At 48.4% G+C, this 23,724-nt stretch overlaps 1 gene segment (V, D, J or C); it reads left to right on the forward strand.

Annotated features, from left to right (window-relative positions):
• The first annotated feature begins 1,766 nt into the window (after positions 1 to 1,766).
• Positions 1,767 to 23,343, forward strand: LOC125331561. The segment is given in 5 exon segments: positions 1,767 to 1,833; positions 21,159 to 21,434; positions 22,064 to 22,156; positions 22,498 to 22,614; positions 22,698 to 23,343. Coding segments are annotated over 4 exon segments (525 nt in total).
• Positions 23,344 to 23,724: the final 381 nt, after the last annotated feature.

Consider the following 23,724-nt stretch of genomic DNA (forward strand, 5'->3'; position numbering starts at 1 on the left):
TATTTTCATGGCCTGGTATCGGCAGGTCCTGGTGGACCCCTGCAGTAGCTGCTGCAGTGCCAGGGCCGTGGAGGCTCCTACAGCCACACAGCCCCTTTTGCCCTCAGGAGGTTTTCCTGCCAGGCTGGCAGGAGCTCCAGGACACTGACCATCAGCGGGCTGGAGCTGGGGGACAGTGCACTCTATTACTGCACCCTGGAGGAACCACAGCAAGAGACACTGGGGGTGTGCGTGAAAAGCATCAGCTGCCTCCCCTCCTGCATGTTCACGTGGGTCACAGCCCGTGCAAGGGGAGAGTCTGCGTGGGCTGTGCCTGGGCTCAGGGAAACGGAGTCTCATTGTACCTGTGTGCACTCAGAGGTGAGGAGGGGAGGGCAGGGGGAAGAGAAAAGAGGACTTTTTCAGTTTAAAGGGAGCTGCAATGACTGTCTAGTCCAACTGCCCGAGCACATTCCGGGCTGAACAAAAGTTGCAGCATGTTTCAAAAGACATTGTCCAAATGCCTCTGAAACACTGACAGGCTGAAGTCATTGGGCGTCTCCCTAGGATACCTGTGTCGATGTTTCACTACTCTCTCAGTAAAGAACTGCTTCCTGATATCCAGCCTGAACCGCCTCTGGTGCAGCTCTTGACCATTGCCACACAACCAATCACTGTGTACCAGGGAGAACATCCCTCTCCACTTCCCCTCCTAAAGAGGCTGAGAGAAGGATGAGGCCCTCGGCTTCCTTTTTTCCAGACTAGAAAAATCTTCCATGGCCTTGGGACCATAGGGTATCTGGCATGTCCTACCATGCTGGAGCATCCCCAGGTTTCCCACAGCACCACAGATCTCTCTGGCCTTGCACCCAACTGCTTCTTTTCCCAGCCCCAAGCCCCCATTCTCAGTGGGCTTCTCTACCCTCTCCAACTCCTTTTCCTACCCCTGTCCTAATGATCCCCTCCACAAGGCACCATGTCCAATCACCCAGGGAAAGAGGGAGGAGGGTAAGGATCCAGAGAGTCGGTGGATGAATAGTGTGGAGTGGGCAATGCTCCCCAGAAGGGTGGTGGCAGTCAGGACAATGACACTGTCAGGGCTCAGAGCTGTCCCTTCCTGTGGTCCTAGGAAGAGCCCTGGGTTCCCACTGAGGAGGAGGACACAGGGAAGGGAGTGTCCTGGCTCTGCTGAGCAGCCTGGTCCCTGCAGAGTCCTGCGCTGCCTCTCCTGCTTGGACAGGGGCCCGGGAGGGCTTTGACAGGAAGAGGCAGCTGGAGAAGCGTCATCCCTGGGGAGGGAGTAGGGTGCTGGGCCAGAGTGCAGGGAGCAGGGTGAGGAGCACTTTGGCTTAGGGGTGCCCTGGCCAAGCCAAGCTGGGATCCTGGGGCATCCTGTGTGTGAGCAGCAGCTCAGCAGCAGCAAGGGCCAGAGGGCCAGGGGGCCAGGGGAAGGACAAGCTGTCAGGCTCCCTGGTGAGCTGCAAAGTCCCAGCAGCAGCCTGCAAGACTTCCTGAGAGAAAGGCCAGGGCTGGTCCCACAGAAACACGTCACCTTTGCCCACCGCAGCACTTCCTGCCAAAGAAACTCTGTTCTTGCACCATGCAGGGTGAGAGACATCCAGGAGGCACCAACAGCTTCCAGTTCTGCTCCTCCTGCCCCACCTCTCGCCCTCAGTGTTGTCATAGACAGAGGGAGGGACTAGGAGGGACTGGGCCTGAGTGCAGTGACAGAGGCCCAGGCAGGGCAGGTGTGGGCAGAGCTGTTCCGCAGGCAGAGAGAAGGTGCAGAGAGGCGAGACAGAGCGGGCCTGGCCATGTGGAGGGCCCTGTGCGTGGCCTTATTGCCCATTGTAGGTGAGTGAAGGGAAGGGCTGATGCCCCCAGCAGCTGAGCGTGGCCCTGAGCTCCGCACGGCTCTGGGGAGCTGTGCCGAGCGCCTGCAGCCGGACCTGTTCCCCGGCTCGAGCTCCCAGCCCTGCCTGTGGAGCACGGCGAGAGCAGCCCTGCTCCTCCTCTGGCTGTGAGCTCGGCACCTCCAGCCAAGCTGCCTCCTCTGCAGCCTGGGGACACGCAGGGCACCTCCCTGCTGCACTCACATCTTGGGGCCCAGCGCTTTGCCCTGGCACTGGGCACTCTGCTCCTGGGGCACCGCGGCCCCTCTGGCAAAGAGCAGCTTGAGGATGGCAGCACAGGGCCCAAGCCCATTGCCCGGCACAGGCCTTTGTCTTTCCTGTGCTCAGCTGGAGCACTTCCAGGGACAGGAGAGTGGCTTCCTCACCATTCTCCATTGGCAAACACAAAGGGACTTGTCCCCCCATGCTGCAAATCCTTCCTGCTTCTTTGGGGAAAATCAGAAAAAGCTTCCTGTCGGACAGGGAAAAGGAGGGAGGGAAATGTGGTGGCTCCTTCCTTGTGAGCCTTGATAGCTGCTACCAGCTCTGCCCATCTGTGTCAGCTGGCTTCAAAGAGGACGATTTTGTCCTCCCACTGGTCCAGTGCCATTCCAAAGCCCCACCAGCATTGCCCTCACCTTTGCTGACTCTAGGACTGACTGTGCCTTGTTCTTGCTCTCTGCAGCAGTCTCACTCGCTGGTGCAGCCACCTTGGTCCAGCACGCCAGGGAACTGACCGTGCAAGCGGGAAAGGCAGTCACCATCCAGTGCGACATGGGAGGTTCTTATAAGTACTTCATGTACTGGTACCGTCAGGGCCCAAGTGGCTCTCTCAAATGTATTTACAGGGAGGGTGATATCTATGGAGAAGGTTTCAGGGATCGCTTTAAGGGAAAAGTGGACAGTTCCAGGACCACACTGCAGATCCTGGCAGCAAAGCAAGAGGATTCCGCAACGTATTACTGTGGGAGAGGAACCACCCTGGAGCAGCTCTGCAGCAGAGTGGACCAAAAACCAACAGATGGGGAAGACAGATCTCTCAGCATTTCTTTCTAGCAGCTGCTCCCCGAGGATCCTGTCAGGCAATGGCAGGTGCAGGAAACATCCCCGTGCCTTGGTGGCACTAAAAGGCAGTGCAGGGAGGGTGGTAGAAGGGCTGGTAGCATTTATGGTGCAGGAGGATCTCTTCTGGGAACTGCAGAGGCTGTTTGGGCAAGGGCAGCTTTAGTGCACGTTGCCTGGGCTCCTGTCCAGCACAGCCTCATTCTCCCTCTGTGCCTTGGCTGCAGAGCCATGGGATGATGGAGATGTGTTGCTGTAGCTTCCAGAGTGCTGTGGTGGATGGAGGCAGGCTGTTTAGGGAAGCCACATCAGCAGGGATGACATTGCTCTGGGTGGCTGCTACAGAGCTCCTGATCAGGAAGAAGGAGTTGAGAAGGGGTGGTGAGGTGACTTTGGTTGCCCTCCAGGTGCTCAGCAAGCTGCTGTCTCAGAGCTCCTCCTCTATTGGACAGGGGGAAAATATGGAATTAAGGCTTGTGGGTTGAGATAAGGACAGGGAGATGTCCCAGCAGTGCCACCATGGGCAAACACATGGACTTGGGGAAAGGAATTTAAGTCATTTCCAGCACTGACTTCCCTGTGAACCTTCTGGACAAAGTCTTTTATTAGGGACTGAGAAGGGCTCAGTGACATGGATTGTGCAAGGGTGCATTGTTGGGCTGGCTCTGGATACCCACTCCCTGAAATGCTGTAACTTCGCCTACGCAATAAACAGCTTTCAAGAGAGCCGCCTGAAGTCCAGACATCCTTCGTGAAACTTTCTCCTATTAATTGGCGCTCAGCGTTTTAGAGGGGTAAAAAGGGATTTTTTCCGCATATAGGAGACTTCTCGGTGAACATGTAGTCGGTCGCTGAAACTCAGTGATCTGAGTAGCTGCAAACGAGACGCTTGAAAGGAAAGCGTGTGCAGCTGCTAACGAGAGGAGACGCCTGAAACGAAGGCGTGTGGAGGCCGGACGGGCGCTGCGACAGGTCAGAGCCTGGACCGGACCACAGCGACAGACACCTGCCGCGACAGGCCGGCAAAGGAGAGCACCGAGTAATCCAGTCATGGGTCAGCATGTGTCTGCCCAACAGAAGGATGTCTATCAGCACCTAAAACCTCTAGTTAAGTCCAGTCCAACTAAATTGGCGAAAAAAGAACTGAAAGATCTCATAGCATGGACTGTGACCCATGTCCCAATCGCTGACTCTAAAGCAGTCTACACCAGAGACTTTTGGGACTCAGTGGGAATCAAATTATTTAATGCCATATCACGCCGGGACAAGAGAACCGCAAAACTCATCCCGGCTTGTGCAGCGTGAGTGGAAATATTCGCCGCGCCCCCCCCCACCGCCGCGCAGCTCCGCCCCGCCGCCTCCTCGCCCGCCGTCGCCTCGATCGGCCGTGCCGGAGTCACGGAGCCAGTCCCCCGCGGCCCCTCCGCCTCCTCGCCCGCCGCCTCGATCGGCCGTGCCGGAGTCACGGAGCCAGTCCCCCGCGGCCCCTCCGCCTCCTCGCCCGCCGCCTCGATCGGCCGTGCCATCGCCGCCCCCGCCGGGCCCCATCCCTGCGCCGCAGCTGCCTCCGCCGGGGTCCCCCAAGACCGTGCAGTCGTATCCCTCCGCCGCCCAGCGACATCCCTCCGCGCAGCGCAGCCTCGCCTCAGAAGCCGCGAGCAGGGGGGGAACGGAGGGCAATGATGCAGCTCCAGTGGCAGGGGAGACGGAGAGCCCCTCTGCCGGAGCTGATGCTTTAGATCTAACACAAGTAAACCCTGAAAAGCAGCCAGATTTGTTTGCAATGAGCCCCAGAGTCCCACCAGCGAGCGACGGGGATCTTGCAACCCAGAAAGAGAAAACGAGTTCTGAGAGTTTGTCAGCGCTACTTTCTGAATCAAAAAATCCTCCAAAGTGCTCAGATTATTCTCAATTAACAGATTGGCATGAAATAAGACGCCAAATCTGTAAAGATGAAAGTCTTAGTCTATTAACTAAGCATGTGATAGCTAGCCAACAGCCTGACAGTCCTAAAATGTGGGCTCCCATCCCCACTCTCGAAATTAAAGAACTAAGAAGGGCTGTAAGATACAGTGGTATTTGCTCACCGTATCTTAAACAACTGCTAAAAAGTACCCTAAAAGGACCACATCAAACTTTAAAACGCATTTTAAATCAACAGAAAGGGGGAGAAGCCCAGGCTACACCTCAAAGAAGGTTAAGGTTGAATAAAGCCTTGTATGTTTATAATTTCTTGAACAGCTCTGCAGAAGAGCCTGACCTCCCCATTTACAGACATTTCTTGAACAACAAAAAAGCAAAATTGAAAGAACACCCCCCAGTTTTAATTAAGAATTTAGAATCAGGAAAAATAGAAAGACCATACGATCTTATAACATGGGGAAAGGGGTTTGCATGTCTCTCCACAGGTGAAGGAATCAAGTGGATTCCAGCAAAGAACGTGAAGCTGTACCACACATCAAAGCCTGTTGATGGTTCCCCTTCAGGCAGTGACCCCGCGAGTGGAAGCTGAGAAGCGGCACCCAAATGTGAACTCGGCAGAACCACTGAGAGAAGATCGTCTGCCAGAAACGGCTCAAGAAAAGAATGGAGTTTTAGCATTATTTGTGCAAATGCATGTTGCTTTTAACCTTTTGTTTTTATTTTTGCAGTGAAGCTTTACCTGTAAATCAACCAAAGACAAATGTTTGGGTTGCTTTAGCCAAGTCCACAGGCTCCGACACCATCTGTTTATCCAACACGAGCCCTGACAAACCTTTCTCAACTTATTTAGTTGAGTGCCTTTCCCAGAAGGTTTTGGTAATGTTACTTTTGATAAATATTAGCCATATGATGATCATCACATTTCTCCAACTCCCAGCCCGAGACACATAACTTATATTGATAATTTTAAAGTTGATAAATTTGACCTTCAACAATTAGAAATTTTAGGCAAAGAGTAAGTGCCACTTCTTTTATGATCAGTGACTTGCTGACAGATGAAGAGGCTGTCAAACATGCCACTTTACAAAACAGAGCTGCCCTTGACTGTCTTTTACTAGTACATGGGCATGGCTGTGAAAATTTTGAAGGATTGTGTTGTATAAACTTATCTGATCATTCTGCTTCTATTCATAAGCAGTTGCAAAAGTTAAGAGATTTAGCTAACCAAATTACAACAGATGAACCATCTTGACTAGACAGTTTGTTTGATAGCTGGAGCTTTGCACCTTGGCTAAAGGAACTTTATAAAATAAGCTTAATTATTTTAGTAGTGATAATTGTGGTTATAGTAGTAGTACCCTGTGTACTTCAATGTGTGCAGAAAATAATGAATAAGACAATTCTAATGTTTTAATAGTTCAGCAGAAAGGGGAAGATGTTGGGGAGGATGAAAGTTTGGTAAGAAAGTTTCACAGGTATGTAGGCTTGGCAGAAAGGTCTGTGAATGTAGAAGCTGGGGATGAGGTAGAAATGGAACCAAGTTTTGATATAGAATAAAAGATGTTTTGCTGAAACAGTGATCGCTGAGTAACTGAGAAGGCAAAGGTTGGAGATGAGTTCGAAGGAGATTTCTAGGAGTAGGACAAAGGTATGTGATTACAAACAAAGACATGTTTTTCACCAAGTAAATAAGTCTCAAGAAGAGCATAAGTAAATAGAAAACATGTCTTTACCAAAAAGAGAGATATGGCAGGCAAACAAGAAATGTTGATGTAGCAAGAAGAAGAAAGGTCTGAGAATTTTCCCCTGCAAGCTTAAATTGTAACTTACTTACTCTTGTGATTGGATAATAATGACTATAATATGGTGATGGTAGTAGCAATGATAGGCTATAGGCAAATGTAAAGGTATTGTGTATGGTGCTTACTGGTTGTCATGTGTTAAGATACTCAGCAAAGAAAAGTATCTAATGCTTTGTAACTTGAACAGCAGGTGGCTTCAGGTATGCCTACAGCTGGAGCTGGCAGCTGTAGGGCTGGCTCTGGATACCCACTCCCTGAAATGCTGTAACTTCGCCTATGCAATAAACAGCTTTCAAGAGAGCCGCCTGAAGTCCAGACATCCTTCGTGAAACTTTCTCCTATAGCGCATGTTCCTTGTTCCAGCCTCTCCCCATGGACTGTGGGACCTGGGGCTTCTGAAGCCAGGTCTGACTGGTGAAGCCTGAGATGCATAAATCATTCAGTACCTCAGCCCTTTTCCATGTTGTTGTGGTTTAGGAATAGTAGACTCTAATTCAGTGCTCTCTATGGAGACTGTTCCAAACCAGCGTTGGTTTAGGCCTCCCACCCCTTCCCTCCCCCTTTCTGCTCTGGGAATGAAGTTGAGAATTGGAGGCACAAAGGTTCAAAGCACAGGTTGAGATGAGAATAATTTGCTGGAAACAGCAATGAGATAAGAAACAAACAGTACCCGCAACAAGATTAATAACAAAAAGTGTAAGACAAAGAAACTTTTTACGTAGAAAGTAAAACAATACTGGACTCTTTCACTTGCCAAGTTTTCTCCCTGTCCCTCCTCCCGACCTGAAGAAGAGAGGGAATCCCTTACTCCCATGCCGGGCAAGTGACCTGAGTCTGTATTGAACAATGGTAGATTCTGGCCTCATCCCCTCCTGACTACTGTAAAACATGAACCCTGTCCTGGCTGAGACGAGGACACACATCCTGTGTCACCTGGTCCCCATCCCATTCAGCAGTGGGCCCACATTTTCCCTAGCCTCGTTTGTCCGTGCAGCCTCCTGGCACGTTGACCTGACTCCTTGCTCACTGGAGAGGAATCCTCTTCAGCTCAGCACTGCTGAGGCTGGGGACTACTGTGGCCCCCGCTGGGCTCCCCAGCCTGGGAAGGACATGGGCAGAGGGGAACAAATGTAGTGAGAGGCCATGAAGACCAGGAAGGGAGCAGCTGACATAGGAGAGCCTGGGAGAACTGGGTTGGTTTAATATAGAAATGAAATGTAACATATACCCTCTGCAATCCTTCAGCAGTGGCCTTTGGGTTGCTGTGAGTGGAAAAGGGAGAACTTCTACTCAACATTTCCCAAATGAATTTCCTCCCATCCACTCTGCCCAGTGCCACCAAAAACTGGAAATAAACTCTCCAACAAATTTGCTGGTTAGAAAGCCAGCATTACTTAATTAGCAGAGCTGGATGCATGGAGATGTCTCCTCAAAGCATGCTCAGAAACCTAACAGACCAGATTATATTCCCGAAACTAAATACATGCATATAGGCTAATTATTTCCATGGACTTGTTTGGATATGGTTCTAGATCTTCTGATGAACCTTTTCTCTGTAAGACTATCTCAAATAAGTGGTCAGGTCATAATGTACTTCTCTTACCATTTCTCACTCTGACACACAATCCTTGTTCTGAAAACTAAGACACTGGCGAGTACATATTAATCACTAATATAAGTAAATAAGGAAGCATTAGCTGACACAAGCCTAGTGACCAGTCACAGTTGTAGGGAGTTAACACAAGGTCACATTAATCTCTGGTATTTGTACTAAGCACTGTATGGCACCAAACTAAGCACTAATATCTTATAATGACAGTGATGAAACAAACTGCCCCAAGAAGTTGTATCTGCTCCAACCATGGATACATTTAAAATCAGATTTGGCCAGGCTTGAGCTACTTGCTGAAGTATCTCTGCTAATAGCATGAGGGCTGGATTAGACGACCTTTAAATTTCACTTGCAACCCAAACCATAGTGTAGTTCCAAACCTCCCTGTATTTCTATCCATTGTTGAGGGAACATCTCTCCCTCCTCAAGCCCTGGCTTTCTCTTCTCCAGGGAAATCAGTCCCAGCTCTCTCAGCCTTTCCTCATGCAAGAGCTCCTCCAGTCCCATTACCATCTTCATGGCCCTTCAGTGGCCTCTCTCCAGTAGATCCAGCTCCCTCTTGAAGGGGGAGTCCACATGTGCCCCCAGTACTCAAGCGTGGCCTCAGCAGTGCCGAGGAGAGAGGAGCCATCCCCTCCCTGAGCCGCTGGCAGCATTTTGTCTCGGGCAGCCCAGCAGCCCAGTGACCCTCTGTGCTTCCAGAAGGGCGAACTCGTGGGCGCGTTGCCCACGAAGCCCTCGGGTCCCGTTGGGAGAATGCGCTCTCCGAGTGCGCAGCGCTGCTTTGCGTACGCGGCGCGCCCGTGGCCGGCGCTGGCGCTGCCCGGCGGGGCCGCGGCCCCGGGGCCCGGGGCGGGTGTGCCGGGGGCGGGCAGAGGCGCCGGCGCTGCCCCGGCGAGGCGGGGCCGGGCGGGAGCGGCCCGAGCGCGGCTCCGCTCGGCTCCTGGGCGGCTGCCGCGGAGCCGGGGCCGGGCACGATGTCGGCCGGGCTGGGGCCGTGGCTGCTGGCCTTGGCCTTGGCCTTGTGGCCGGCAGGTGAGAGCCGGGCGGGGAGGGCAGCGAGCCCGGGGCGGGGGAAGGAGCGACAAGGACAGGGACAGGGACAGGGAGACGCAGGGACATGGGCAGATGCAGATGTGCCGGGGAGAAGGAGGGCAGGTTTTGTCACTGTGCCGGGGCCGGGGGCACCGGGACACCGGGACAACGCCCTCGGTCCGTGCTCGCGCCCTGCCCGATTCCTGCGCTCTCCCTCCGCAGGGCTCTGGGCACAGCTGAGACTGGAGGAGACCGGCGGAGGGCTGCGAGCGGCCGGGGACTCCGTGACCCTCTCCTGCCGCGGGTCCGGCTTCACCTTCGAGAATCATTATGTTCGCTGGTACCGTCAGGCACCCGGACGCAGATTCGAATGGGTGTCCTGGATAAGCCATTACTCAACTCAGATTGAGTTTGGGCCAGCAGTGGAAGGTCGAGCCACAGCCTCCAGGAACAATTCCCACTCTGTGGCATCTCTCAGTCTGCACCTCCTCCATGCTGGGGACTGTGCCCGCTACTTCTGTGCTGTTCGCACAGAGACACAAAATCCAGCTGAGGTTGAACACAAACCACCCGTCAGCATCCCAGCTCTCTGCCTGGGAGCTGGAAGGGGCCTGTGTTGCCCAGATGTTCAGGGTTGCCCCCAAAGACTCGTGTAGACACAGCACAAAGTTTTCAAATGTTTGATTCTAACAGGGACTTCCTATCTTTTGCTGTCCCCAAGTGAGCTCTAAGGGTACCCAGTCCAAGTGGTGTGGTGTGTGAATAGCCCTGCTATGCTTTTGGGCACAGCTCATGTCCACTCAGTCCAGCCCATGGGTTTTGCTGCCTGAGGGGTGAGCAGAGGAAATGGGGAATTCCAGAGGGTCATTTGGGAGCTCAGTGGGAGAATGGGGAAGGCTGTGTGTGTCTCTCCCAGATCTGAGATTCTAAAGGGAGCAAGGGTTTTTGAGCAGATGGGTTTGTAACTGCTGGATCCTGGACATCACAAGCAGAAACACAGGGACATGAGGGAATAGACTGATTGCTTAAACTGTTGCTGTTTGTTTATCCTTGTCTCCTGGGGCTGCAGGTGGCCTTTCTCGGGTGAAGACAGAGGCCTCAGGCCCCACAGTAGGGAAGATCTCGGAATCTGTCTCGCTCTCCTGTCACATCTCTGGTGTAGCCATCACCGACAGCAGCTATGCATGGGACTGGATCCGGCAGACTCCTGGCAAAGAGCTGCAGCACATAGCGATGCAGTATCCTTTCACAGGACTCCAGCACATTGCTTCATCCTTCCAGACCCAAGTCAACAGCTCAGCTGACCCCTCCAGGAACCAGCTGTGGCTGCGACTGCTCTCGCCAGCAGCTGCAGACACAGCCACCTATTTCTGCAGCATGAGAGAACTTGAAAAGGGCACAGTGCTTGAAATGCAGGCAAGGCCAGGGCAGAATGGGAAGAAGGGGTTTTAATTCACCCAGGTCTTTTGTGGTTGCTGCAAGGCAAGGCTCTTCCCAGACTTCTCAAGACTAGTCTGGGCTGTCCTTTGCAGAAACAGATGCAGAGGTGCTACAGCAATAACAACAGCAGTCTCCCGCAAGCAAACCCCAAACCATTAACATGTTAACTCCTTCCTTCCTTCTCAATATCTCCCACAGGCAGAAAGAGCATGGGAAAGAGGGTGGGTTTGTATTTCAAAGAATGTGATTGTTTTGGTTTGAGTAGAGTTAATTTTCTTCATAGTAGCTAGAATGGGACTGTGTTTTGAATCTGTGCTGGAAAGAGTGTTGGTAATTCAGGGATGTTTGAGTTATTGCTGAGCAGTGCTTACATGGAGTCAAGGCCTCTTCTGCTCCTCATTCCACCTACCAGTGAGTAGCTCAGTGTGCACCAAATTTGGGAGCGAACACAGCTGGTTCAGCTGACCCCAGCTGACCAAAGAGGTTATTCCAGGACATCATGCTCAGCATGTAAAGATGGGGAAGAAGAAGGAAGGGGGTGGACACTGAGCGTTTTAGTTCCATGTAGCCGCTATGTGTGATGGAGCTCTGCTTTTCTGGAGTAGGCTGGACTCTTGCCTAACAACTGGAAGTAGTGAATGAATTCCTTGTTTTGCTTTGCTCTAGTCACACATGCAGTGTTAGCTTTATTTCTTAAACTCTCGAGTTATTTATTAAACCTATGGATTCTCTCACTTTTACCCTTCCAATTCTCTGCCCCATCCAAGAAGGGAGAAAGGAGCAAGCAGCTGTGTGGTGCTTAGTTACCATGTGTGGTTAAACCGTGACAAAGAAACACAATGGGCACTGAAAGAGCTGAAGTTTTAACACGGGAAAGTGGAACTCAACTGCATTTGGATACTTCATGATGTTTAGGGAGTCAATTCATTATATCAGAGGAGAGTGGCACTGCACCAGGAACTGCACTGCCAAGATGGACTTTCCTGGGACATGATGAAAAACTCCTTTGCTGTACTCCCAGCTTTGGCTCCATGTGAATAAACACAGGTGTTCTTCTTTTGAGCACTGAGCATTCCTTTCTTTATTTAGAAGTGTAGGATATCATGGAAGACCTAAGGAGACCTCTGCAAGTGCATCCATGGGTTTGTGTTCCTGAGCACAGTGCCCAAGGCATCCTATACAGGAGCTACAGATGCCAGAGGGTCAGGCAATTGTCTGCAGACTTTGCCCTAGTTCCCACCTTTGGCTCTATGGAAGAATTGCTGTAGTGGATTAATCGCAGAGCCATTCAACACAGCACTGCCAAAAGCGACAAACACAAAGATAAGACCACTTGATTTCTTCTGTCACCTCCCTCTTTTCTTGTCGGTGTCAGCAGCCCAGGGATTTCCCCAAGCAGATATTCCAGCTCACTTCAAATCACTGCTTTTAGTTGTCCTGTCCATAGTGGATGGACAGTGACTTGCTGTTTCACCTTCAATATCTATTTCCATGATCACTTGTAGTGTCTCCAAGGAATCCATGACCAGCTGTTATTTTTTGTGTAGAGCATCCTCTGGAGCAGAAGTAGAACAATGTAGAGGGACAGGAAAACAAAAGGCAGCTCTTCAAAGACATGAAAGAGGAGACATCACCTGGCACTGAAAAAAACCCAAATGTTTTTGTAGAACCATCTAGCACAGTGTGAAGTACGTTCCACAGCAATTGAAAACAACTGAACCACCACACACAAACTGCCCTCCCTTCTCTTGAAGGGGGAAACATGGTGCCCCTACCTCGCCTATTTTTCCCCAGACAACTGTGTGCACATACACAGATTTGATTCCCAGAATTACTCAAACAGCAGAAATACCTGTTTTTCCCAGGACCGATTTCTTCAACATTCAACCTCAGATCTCAGCTCTTGCAAATAGGTCACTTTAGACATTTGATCACCAGCTCCAGTTGAACAAGTGGGCAGGAACCTTCTGTATTTAGATGTTTCTATTTGTTGCAAAATGTGGAAGATGTAAACTTTTCTTAAGTATGATGTTTCATCTTTGTGTACTTTCAAGACTAATCAACAAGAAGAGAGATTTAATCTGTGAAACAGAGAGCAGCCAACAAGCCCTAAATTATGTCCAAGTGTTAGAAAGGCAAATGACTTGTTCTTGGAATTGCCTTGTTAAGGTTTAGGGCTTGACATCTGTCCTGATTCCTGCAAGAACAGGGTTAATTTTTGCAGAAGCAAGGAGGTGGCATGGCTAAGATACGGATGTCATTCTATAGTACCTCTCTTCATTTCTGGGGGTGGGGAAGGGACTCTTCCTCTCTTCACGGGTCTTCATTCCAGTCCCAAAAATGTAGCAGGGGAAGCCATCCTGTATTTGTTAGTTGTTGTGAGTTTTCTGAGTAGTTTCTTTTTCATAAACCTTTTGTTATTAATATTTTTGCTGTTACTGTTTGTTTTCTTATCTCACTGCTGTTTCCACTAAATTGTTCTCTTCTCAACCCATCATCTTCACTTTTTGTGCCTCCAGTTCTTAACTCCATCCCATTGCAGAGGGAAGTGGAGGGGAAAACAGAGCAGTGGGGAAGTGAAAGAGAGCAGCAGTGGTTTTTTGGAGGGTCTCGGTGGGGACACTGACTTGGGGAGTGCCATTCCTAAGCCATGACAACGTTTCAGTGATCTCAGTCCTAATGGGAGGCTATCAAAGCTTGGGGAGAAAGATGTACCACTGGTAGCGGACACAAACAATCCGGAATTCTGGGCCACAAGAACATCTGGCAGAACTCCCAAAGTAAGGAAGAAACCAACAAAGCCAACTCAGCAATTGTGTTGAAATCAGCTCCAAGTCAGTAAAAGGTAATTCTGGCAGGGGCAGATCATGGCCACCAATGCACGGACCACTGACCCAAGAAACCCCCTGACCCAAAGGAAGAGAAAGACTGAGCATGGACAAATTAGCATGAGAAACGAGAGAATCATTAACCAATAGAATATAGACTATTAATTAATAATAGAACTGTGTTCTTGTGGCCATGAACACTAATTCCTTTGTTTGCTAAAATGTATAAATACTGAAAGATTTTCATAGTTGATGTGCCTGAGTTGTGGAATTCCACCGAGCACCCAGGCTTGTGCAACTCTGAAATAAATAAATGATGTCTCCTTCAATGTGTAATTATTGGCTTGTTACACACCAGATAAAAAACCTAATTTTTGTGGACAACACATTCAAGCTCAGCATTATGTTCTTCTCTTTGTCTCAGAGCACAGAGGAGGATTTTGATAAAAACAAAGATCCTTTTAACTTCAGATCCAAAAATGGCCAGAAGCACATACATGAACAACAAGACCTGGAGACCAGAAATGGCACTTCCCACAAGGAATCTCTCAGCTAGAGACATCAGAACAGGGACTGTGACCTGTGGATGCTTTGTATTTACCAGTTCTGAGTTTATTCAGGAGCCCTTTGTCCATCCTTTTGGCCTTCTGACACAATGCTTGACTTACTGCTTTGTCAAGAGGAACCATTCAAGAGGTTCAAGGAGCTAATCTCTGAAAATGAACAGTTCTCCTAGACCCCTCCTGTGTCCAGGACCATAACCCTTGGGATTCCTCCCAGAAGATCCCTGAAGAGCCCAGATTCTGCTCTCCTGAAGCCCAGGGCTCCAGTCCTGCTTTTTGCATTGCTCCCTTCTCCCTGCATCCTGAGCTCAAAGGGTGCACGGTCACTGCAGCCAAGGCTGCCCCGAGCACCTCACATCCGCCACCAATTCCTCCTCACTGGCCAGTGGAGGTCCAGCTCCCCAGGCACCTGTGTCAGCAAGCTTGCACCAGTACACTCCAGAAACTCCCTGAGTGTGTGTGCTCAGCTGTGCTGTCCTGCCAACAGACACTTGACACTCTTCAAGCACCCCATGAGGACCGGAGGCCAGCAATGGCCCATTTGTCCCAAGAAGGCCTCACCTATTTCTTCCCCATCCGGTGATGTGCAGTAGCCACCCACCACAGTGTCCCCCTGCTGCTGTGGCCTCTAATCCTGACCCATCATCCGCTCTCAGCTGGCTCATCGCACATCCCAAAGCACAAATTCCAGCTGTTCTCTCAGAGCAAGGGCAATGCCCACTCCTTGCCTTCCCAGCCTGCGTTTCCTGGAGGCTGGCTTCAGTCACTACAATACTCCTGGAAGCTCTCCCACCACATGTCCATGATCCCACAGCTCTGCATCCAGCCCACAGAGTTAGAACTCAAAGGCTGAGGAGCTGGGGGTGTTCAGCCTGGAGAGGAGAAGGCTCTGGGGAGACCTTAGAGCCCCTTCCAGCACCTAAGGGGCTCCAAGAGAGCTGGAGGGGGACTGTGGAAAAGGGCCCAGAGTGACAGGACATGGCAGAATGGCTTCCCACTGCCAGAGGGCAGGGTGAGATGGGGTATTGGGAAGGAATTCTTGGCTGTGAGGCTGGTGATGCCCTGGCATAGGTTGCCCAGAGCATCCCCATTCCCTGGAAGTGTCCAAGGCCAAGCTGGACTGTCCTTGGAACAACCTGAAATAGTGGAAGGTGTCCCTGCCCATGCCAGAGGGATTGGAAGTAGATGATCTTTACGGACCCTTCCAACCCAATCCAACCCAGCCGAGGGTCCTGTCTTGGAGAGGCGCCCAGGCCATGTCCCCTGACCTGCACTGCACCTCTCATTTCCCTTCCTGGCTCATGTGAGCTGTCCCACCACTTCTCTCTGCTGTCCATGAAGCCATAGCCCTGCACCTACTGCTGGAGCTCTAAAGTCTCGTGTTTGCTCCCCATACTCCATGTGTTTCTGCACAGGCGCTGTAAAGATACCCCCAGCCATGGTGATTTCCCAGAAGGTGAGGCTGTTTGCTTTTCCTCATAGATATTCCTGGTGTATGTGCACACTCTCAAAGTGCACCTCTTTCAGCCCTTTGGTTTTCCATCATTATGAAGCCTGTCCTGTTCATACCATTCCTCACCCGTTTTGTACCAACATTTCCTGATGGGCACAGACTCAACGAGCCCTTCCTTTGTTACAAAAGGCACGGCTGGGCTCTTGAAGCTGCAGAGTCTCAGAAGCTGAGTCTGCCTCTGGCCATCAAGGGGTTCTGATACAGAGCTTGAATATCATGAAGGATTTGGTCAATGGGCAGCACCTCCTTTACTCTTTGATCCTCACTCCCAAGGGTACAGCACCTCTACATAACAAAGAACAATCATTTTGCCCACCTTCTCATCTTACCTAAAACAGCATAAAGACTTTCTAAGGTACTAAACGACCCCCAGATGCCAATTCTAAGAGCCCAGAGGGCACATTCCTCCAGCTTCTGAGCATTGAAACAAAGGAGAAAAAGAGGACAGCTTCCAGCAAGGCAGAAGAATTTTCAGAAATGCTTTGAAATAACACCAAAAGTACTGATTATTTTCCTGGTTTCTATCCAGCTTAAGTCCCTCAGACTTTGCAGAGCTGTCATGTCATCCCCAAGTTCTCATTTGCTACTCAACATTTTGGATATTATTTTAGATCCTTCCTTGAAAGACATATGGTGTTTCTTCATGTGGTACGTTGGGTCTTAAACCACTGAAGGAGTCATGTGACTGCCTGTATAATCCAAAATTCTGTGTAGTGGAACAGAGACAGTTTTTGCTATGAAATAGATCACAGTGTACAGGGGCTGGAGTACCACAGTGATGTAAACAGCATAGGGACCTGTACAAAAACCCAAAGAAGGAAAAAAGGTGAGGTATTTTGGGAAAGAAAGAAGATGGGTGTCTGTAATGCTTAAAGAGACAAACAGAACATTCTTTTTCATATTTCTGTTTATGATGGAAAGATAAAAGAGCTCACGGGGGTTCTAAATGATGGAAGAAAGGGAGAACTTGGAACTTCTGTACTCAGTCAAGTGATTTGAAATCATGGAACTATTCAATGAACTTTTTTTCCCTTTCCAGTTTTGGAAGTAAATGTACCTCTGGATCCCCTCATGGACATGCACCCATGGATAATTAGGACTAATATCTGGCTTTTCATCTCCTGTTTTACAACACTTTTGAACACCTGAGGAAAGAATGAATTATTGGAATAAGTCTTAGCACTGTGAGGATAGATAAGCTCGTGTTTGGACCAGGGACTAAACTCACAGTTGTACCAAGTAAGTGCCATTTCTTTATTTCTAAAACTTCATTTAAAATTAAGGTGGGGGTGGACAAAGGAATGTAAAGGTTTGGGTTCACTGTAAGAATTTTCAGCTGCAATAATCCCTTGAGTGCACTCGCTCTCCAGCCAGGCTTTCAAACCAAATGCTCGGCTTGCATCTGCTGGGGAAGGTTTCCCAGGAACCACTGGGCTGACTCTGCACAGCACCTTTATTCCATGATCCCCAAACACCAGCAGGGCACTACTTGGCATGTGATAACTTATTCCCAGTTTGGGCAGCCCGCTGGCCCAACTTTACTGTGAAGTGTCCAATTGTCCAGTGGACTTCCACTGACTCACTCGGGGCAGGAATGCAGAGCTCAGTGAAGAGCTCCCAGGGGTGAGGAGTTTTGAGACAGATCTGTATCTGCCTGCTTTGAGAACTTTTGACACTGGCACTACACTCAGCAGTGTCCCCAGGTAAATAATTCCACTGCCATGGGGACAGAGGAGGAAGGAGATTAAATAGCCTTGGGCTTAAATTCTCACAAGAATTTAAACCTCTTGCCTCCTATCCAAGAGCTCCTGGAATGAAAGACCCTTGGCTCCCCAGTTGTGTGGGCTCTGAAAAGACCAATGTGGGGAGCAGGGATTATAGGGAGCCTTAGCTATTCCTATCTTTATTTGGAATTCCATGATGTACAAAAAAGGTGGATGTCACCCCAAACAAAGTTCTCATTCTGAAGAAAGATCTCTTCCTTCCATGCTGTTCAATGATTTTCTTCTTCTAGCTAAAGACAGGATATTTTCAGAGCTGCACATAGACTCTGGGATTCTGTTTGACAGTAAAAGATATTGGGCCTTAAGTATCAAAGTCCCTTTCAAGTCTCCTGAAATACTTAGTAAGTTGAAGCCATAATTTCCAGTGTGGATGCTGAAGAGCTAGGAGCAGAGGACTTTTCCAGCTGCTGCACAGTTCTGTGAAGTTTTTCTTTCTCATGCAAGCTAGCTGAAAATGTCCTCTGCTCCTAGCTTTTTAGCATCCACATTCCAGGATGTGAGTAACCTCCTCCTTCTCGTTTTGAATTCCTTTGGGAGATACTAATATGCATTTTAACATCTTTAGAGCACAAATACTTTATTATCCAAATCTTTTGCAAATTCCCCCAAATCAAAATGACATAAAATAACAGCCATTAGTATCACTGTGGGATACTCCAGGCATATCATCCTGAGGGGTCAGCTAAGGACACTGAAGGTTTTTCTTTGGTTCGGACTGGATTATTCTAGATTAAATATTCATTAAGAATGTTAAGCCCCATTACTTTCTGGAATACAGGGCTGTTCCTGTGACTTTATAAGACTAAATTGAAGGAGAAGTACAATGTTTTGTCCAAATAAAATGCCAGAATATAAACCACAAATCCTTCCCACAACCAAGCAGTGGTAGGAATTCATGGCTTTGTTACCTGACATGGTATTGTCAGGTAACACAAACTCGTGGGACTCAGGTGAGGCCTCTGGGCTCAGACAAAACAAATCTTCTGCTCTATGAACTACAGTTGCACTGTGTGCATTATTTCTTGCTGAAGATCTTGCCCAGGGAGTTCTTGCAGAGAAGCAGCTTGTTTGTATTCTGGCTGTTTGGAAAGCCTGGAGAGGAGACCACATGAAAAGCCTTTCAAGGTCTTCTCAGAGAACACAGAATGCACAGGGCTGACAGGCTCTGGCAAACCACGGCACAACACCTGGGAAGGAAATGTGTATAGGAAGAACAGCAAAATGAGCCCTTTTTGATTTACATATTTTAACTGTGTGTTACTGCTGGTCTTGTATTTGGGAAAGGAACTCAGCTGACCGTGGAGCCAAGTAGGTATCCTTTATACATTACCATTTTCTGAGTTGTTACTCTTTCATTTTTCACTTTTTTTTAAATTTTTATCCTTTTAAAATTCATGCAGACACTCATTCATGTTTTTCAGTCACTAATCAGACTTTCTATGAGTAATCTTTTGCATGCAACTAAACAATTTATATGTAGAAAAATTCTGATCCCACTTCTCAGTTTTGCCAAAGAACTTGAGCTCCACAAGGGAAGTTCTGTCTGCTATCATTCCGAATTTCTTTGGGACATACATCTATCCATTACTCAGGCTTCTTAATAAGATTTTCATAGTAACTGTTGGGTTTTAAAGTCATGCTTGGGCTCTCTAAAGGGAAATAAAGTGTCTGCAGAGGTTGGCATTTAAGTTCCTAAGACTGTCTCTTGTGTCAGAGTTAAAAATACACAGTGATGGCAGAGAAGGGTAACGTAGAAAAGTGTAAAATAAAATCTTATGCAACATTTCTGGACTAGTTAAATCTTACTAAATAGTTCAGAGTCTGGGTTCAACTCAAGTTTGGGTCAAACCAAGTTAATGGATGTTTGATTTCTGTTGGGTGTCTGGTTGCTGTAGGTGTGGACAAGTGTGTAGTTCTGCCTGTTGGATCAGAAGAGCCGACCCAGGAGGTTCTGGCAGAGCACGGTTTGGCTTTCACCTCAGTTCCTCAGAGGTGGCATAGGGCTGATGGGGAAAGCGTGGAAAATCAGAGCCCCTTGATCAAACTTCGATCAGTACCTTGTGATGAACAAAATGTTAGAGCTAAGGGATCTCTTGACCCACCTGCAAGGCAGACACCAGGCAAAATGAAAAGCCCAATGGCCTTCCCTTTACCAAGAGACCCCTCAGAAAGCTCCTGTCAAAGCAGACACGTACATCTTTGTGGATGTGTCGGACAGCCTTTCATAATCTGAGCCCTTTCTGGCAAGGAAGGATGCTAGAGGATTCCTTTCAGTTCCATATTTTTACTCTAATTCAAATTGTTAATCTCAGTTAAGTCCTGACATTGGTTTTTGAGATAACCCTTGATTTTCCATGTATGACTTGACCTAGAGGAAAAGATATTTTGTTTATAAAAGAAACCATGGTACCACAATGATTTGTTGGCTGCTAAATTCTTTTGACACCGTTTCCTTGTAAGACAGCTGCTGCAACTTTAAGCAATCTTATTTCATTACTTGTATGTCTTATGGCAAATTCCCAGAGAAGGCTTCTGCTTTACCGTTGAAATTCAGTCCTTTGTGGTTGCCAACCCTTTGTCATGTATTTCCTGGGGAATTCAAGAGTACAATTCTTACCAAACTGAAAAAAATACATCTAAAACCTTCAGAGAAACTGACAGGTGAGAGCAGTGATCTCAAATCCAGTGAAAACTTGTCAGCACCTTTTAAATTCTTTCAAAGTTCCTCTTTTGGTGTCTTGATATTTGTTGGTATCTTAGTGCTAAAGGAGCACCTCTGAAGGTTATGGCACTAACCTGGGGAATATTGTAAAATTTGTCCATGAACATGCAGCCTGGTTGGAATATCTCGCACCTTGTGCAGTTTCTAGTGGGGAAAACCTCCCCCACAATGGAAAGTTCTTGACCTTGTCAGAAAGCCCTGGAGCAGTGATGTAGTGAGTGGCATCACTGCCCATGGCAGGGCTTGGACCGAGATGATCTTCAGGGACCCTTCCAACCCAGACCATTCTGTGATTCTCTGATTCTGTGGGGAGAGTTGCAATTCACAGGCTTCTGATTGCTTCCCTCCTACTTTCCCATCTTAGAGACAAAACTCCTTCTTGCACCTGAGCTGTTGTCACTGCAAAGCTCCACCTTGTCCCGTGCTCCAGCAGCAGGACTTCATTTCTGCAAGTAATGTCCCTCACAGGAGGAACTTTGCACAACACTGAAGCAACAAACTGACTTCTGCTCTCCCTGCAACTCCTGCTGTGCTTAGACCCTTTAGCCACACTGGGAGGAGAATAGGGGAGGGAGAGTAAAGGAAAACACAGTTATTCCCTCATGTCTCATGAATATGCAAGGAAATCCTACTAGAATTGTTATTTTTTGGAATTAAATTATTGAGGAAGCAGAATAAGTGGACTCTTGGAGTGGCATTCATAAATGTTCCCTTCTTGTTTGTAGGTCTCTTATAAAATCATGGGTTCACTTACATGAGCTTTGGCAAAACGAAGCGGAGATCCTGTGGGATTAAATCTCCTATAAAATATGCCCCTCATACCCCTTTCTGTCTTCAGTCTGGTCTTTCAAAAGCAGCAGCAAGAAATACAGACAGCAAAAAGACAGTAAATGAGAATGCTACAAATCAGTCACAGCTGGAATATATGTGAATTTTCAGTAACTCAGCACTCAGGCAAGCCTGCAGTAAAATCAATCCTGTCCAAACCATGCTTTTTTTACAGATATTCCAAACAGTTCTGTCCCTCAAGTCATTGTGATGAATTCAAAGAAGCTGGAAGAAGGTGGCAGCACTGGGAAAGCAGCTTGTTTGGCAAGGAATTTCCTTACAAAGGACATCAGCTTGGAGATGCCCTCTAAGGAGGTCGTATATGAACAGAGCATGTCCATTTTGACATCAGAGGGGCTGTACAATGCAATTAAAGTGGTCAATGTGACAAAAGACACAGAGCTGACCTGCACAGCCAAATTCAACAACAGCAACATAACAACACTTTCAGGTACAGTTTGGTGGCACAGCTGTCACTTATTTCTGGAGACAGCGGCCTGTGGGGCTTGGTGTTCTCCTGCTCGTCAGCATTGCCCAGGGCAGCCAGCAGAAATGAGAAAGACATTGGGTTCTTCAGCAGGGAGAGATGAATGATGTTTCAGAGCATCTAAAAAAAAGGTTTCAGCTGTTTAGTTACATGGAAATAACTTTTCTTGGGCAGAACAGAGAAGACACAATCTATGTTTAACATCTGAATTTCCTTATGACTGAATATTTTACCCTGTAGCAGCAAACCTCATGCAGCACAAGCTGAAACAGCCTTTCTAAAACCTACAAAGAGTTATAGGTGGGGTGTTCGGGGGCTTTTAATAAATCACTTTTTATATATTTTTGAAATTGTTTTTGTACTCCTGAAGGCCATTCAAATAGTAAAACCAAAGCAATGCAGGAATCCTTTTGTTTCCTGCAAGTGCATGGAGAAACTGGCCCCTCAAATTAATGTTGGAATTAATGCTGATCATCTGAGCCCCAGTCTGTACTTTCCTCAAACTCCAATGGGAAATGTCACATGAACATTATTTTAATCCTTTATAAAACGTGGATATGGTTAAAAAATGCCTTTTCTTTATCATGTTACAGAAGAGGAGGCTGAAGAGCCTCCTGAAGTACCAGAGGCTGAAGAACCAGGGGCCAGTAACCGGGTTTGTAACAGCACAGCCCCCTCAGCACAAGGTGAGTTACCCAAACAGGTTGTGAAGTTACGTTGCTGTTTGGGGGATAAAGGCATGGAAATGTATTTTCTCCAGGGCAGAGGAGTCAGAACACAACATATTCACCAGACACAAGCTGCTGTTCCAAGGTTGCTCCTGCACTAACACACAAGCCCCAGGAAGCCAAAAGCAACACAGACAGACCCTGGGCTCCCCTGCTGTTGCCGTGTTCTCTATCGTCTCTTCCTTTCCTGCTCTTCCTTTCCCCAAAACCACCAGCTGGGATTTTTTCCGCTTTCTGCCACGAGCACAACATCCAAGCGTAGACCATGATCTCTCCCCTCTTTTCTGGTCTCTGAGCAGATCCTGAAGGGCACAGAGTGAACATGCTGTCCATGGCTGTGTTGGGCCTGAGAGTCCTGCTGGCAAAGAGCATCGCCTTCAATACCCTCCTGAGTATCAAGCTGTTTCTTTTCTGAGGTAAGGGAGCACACAGCTGTCCAACTGTGGTTCATAGGCCCAATTTCATTAAATGGAGTTTAAATCCCCCTCTGCTCTTCCAGACATGGGGAATGAAGGCAAGAGGAACCCGAGGAAGAGCAGGAAAGAACGTGAACCAGCAGCACGAGGGGTTGAACAAGCAGTGGCAGAGCTGCTGACAGTGACCACCCAGGACACAAGGCAGCACCTTCCCCTGCAGACACTGAATACTGTTCACTCCTGCCTGGCCAGATGATTTACACTGAAGAGCTTTAAGTGCTTTTGCTGTTTCCTCTTCCCTGAGAACGGAGGAGAGTGGATTTATCCTCATCCTCCTGCTAAGTAGATCTCCCCACTCTTCTGGCATTTGCATACAAGTGTTCTCCCTGCTTCAGCAGCTCTGAAAACTCCAGGGCTCACCCTAGATAAATGGCCTTTTAAAAGCACCTTTCCCAGGCATGTTGTGTTACTGCCTGGAGACCTGGAAGTATTACTGCTGAGGGAATTCACGCCCAGCAGTTGCCATTTCTAGCATTGCATTTCAGACAGCTTTAATAACAGTTAAGTATATAGTGCAGATGAGAAGAGCTGTGTAGGATCTGAAGTGATTCAATTCAACCAGATAATGTTCATTTCTGTATTAAGCCTGTATTTCTTCTGCCAAATGTATCTCATGTGCATTTTAGGTTCCTGTAGTAGTGATGAAAATAAAGTTTTATGAGGCCAAAATGCTGTGGGTGTTCTGTGCTTTTTCTTCCAAAGCTGGCCTGGAGATTGCTGGAATCCAACTGTCCTAATGCCCAGTGGGATTGGAAACACAGCTTTGATAAGGTAGATTTCCTGTTGGCTGAATTTGTCTTTTCCAGACTTTGTGCAGGGAAGTGTCTCTCTGGCACATTCAAGAGCTTCAGTGAGGAGAGACCTTGCTGAAGGCCTGAGGGAGGAAAATGCTCATATGAGAGAGAAGAAACCCTGCAGTTGTTTTGCACTCAGGGGTAGGGAGGAGGAAGGGGCCACCAGGAAATAATGTCAGGCGGTTTGATGGTGTGATAGTTTCCACAGCAACTTGGTTCTTACCTAATGGAGCCCAGCACACACCTTCCCCAGCTC

The sequence above is a fragment of the Corvus hawaiiensis genome, chromosome 1 (genome assembly GCF_020740725.1).
Source record: "Corvus hawaiiensis isolate bCorHaw1 chromosome 1, bCorHaw1.pri.cur, whole genome shotgun sequence".
NCBI lineage: Eukaryota > Metazoa > Chordata > Aves > Passeriformes > Corvidae > Corvus > Corvus hawaiiensis.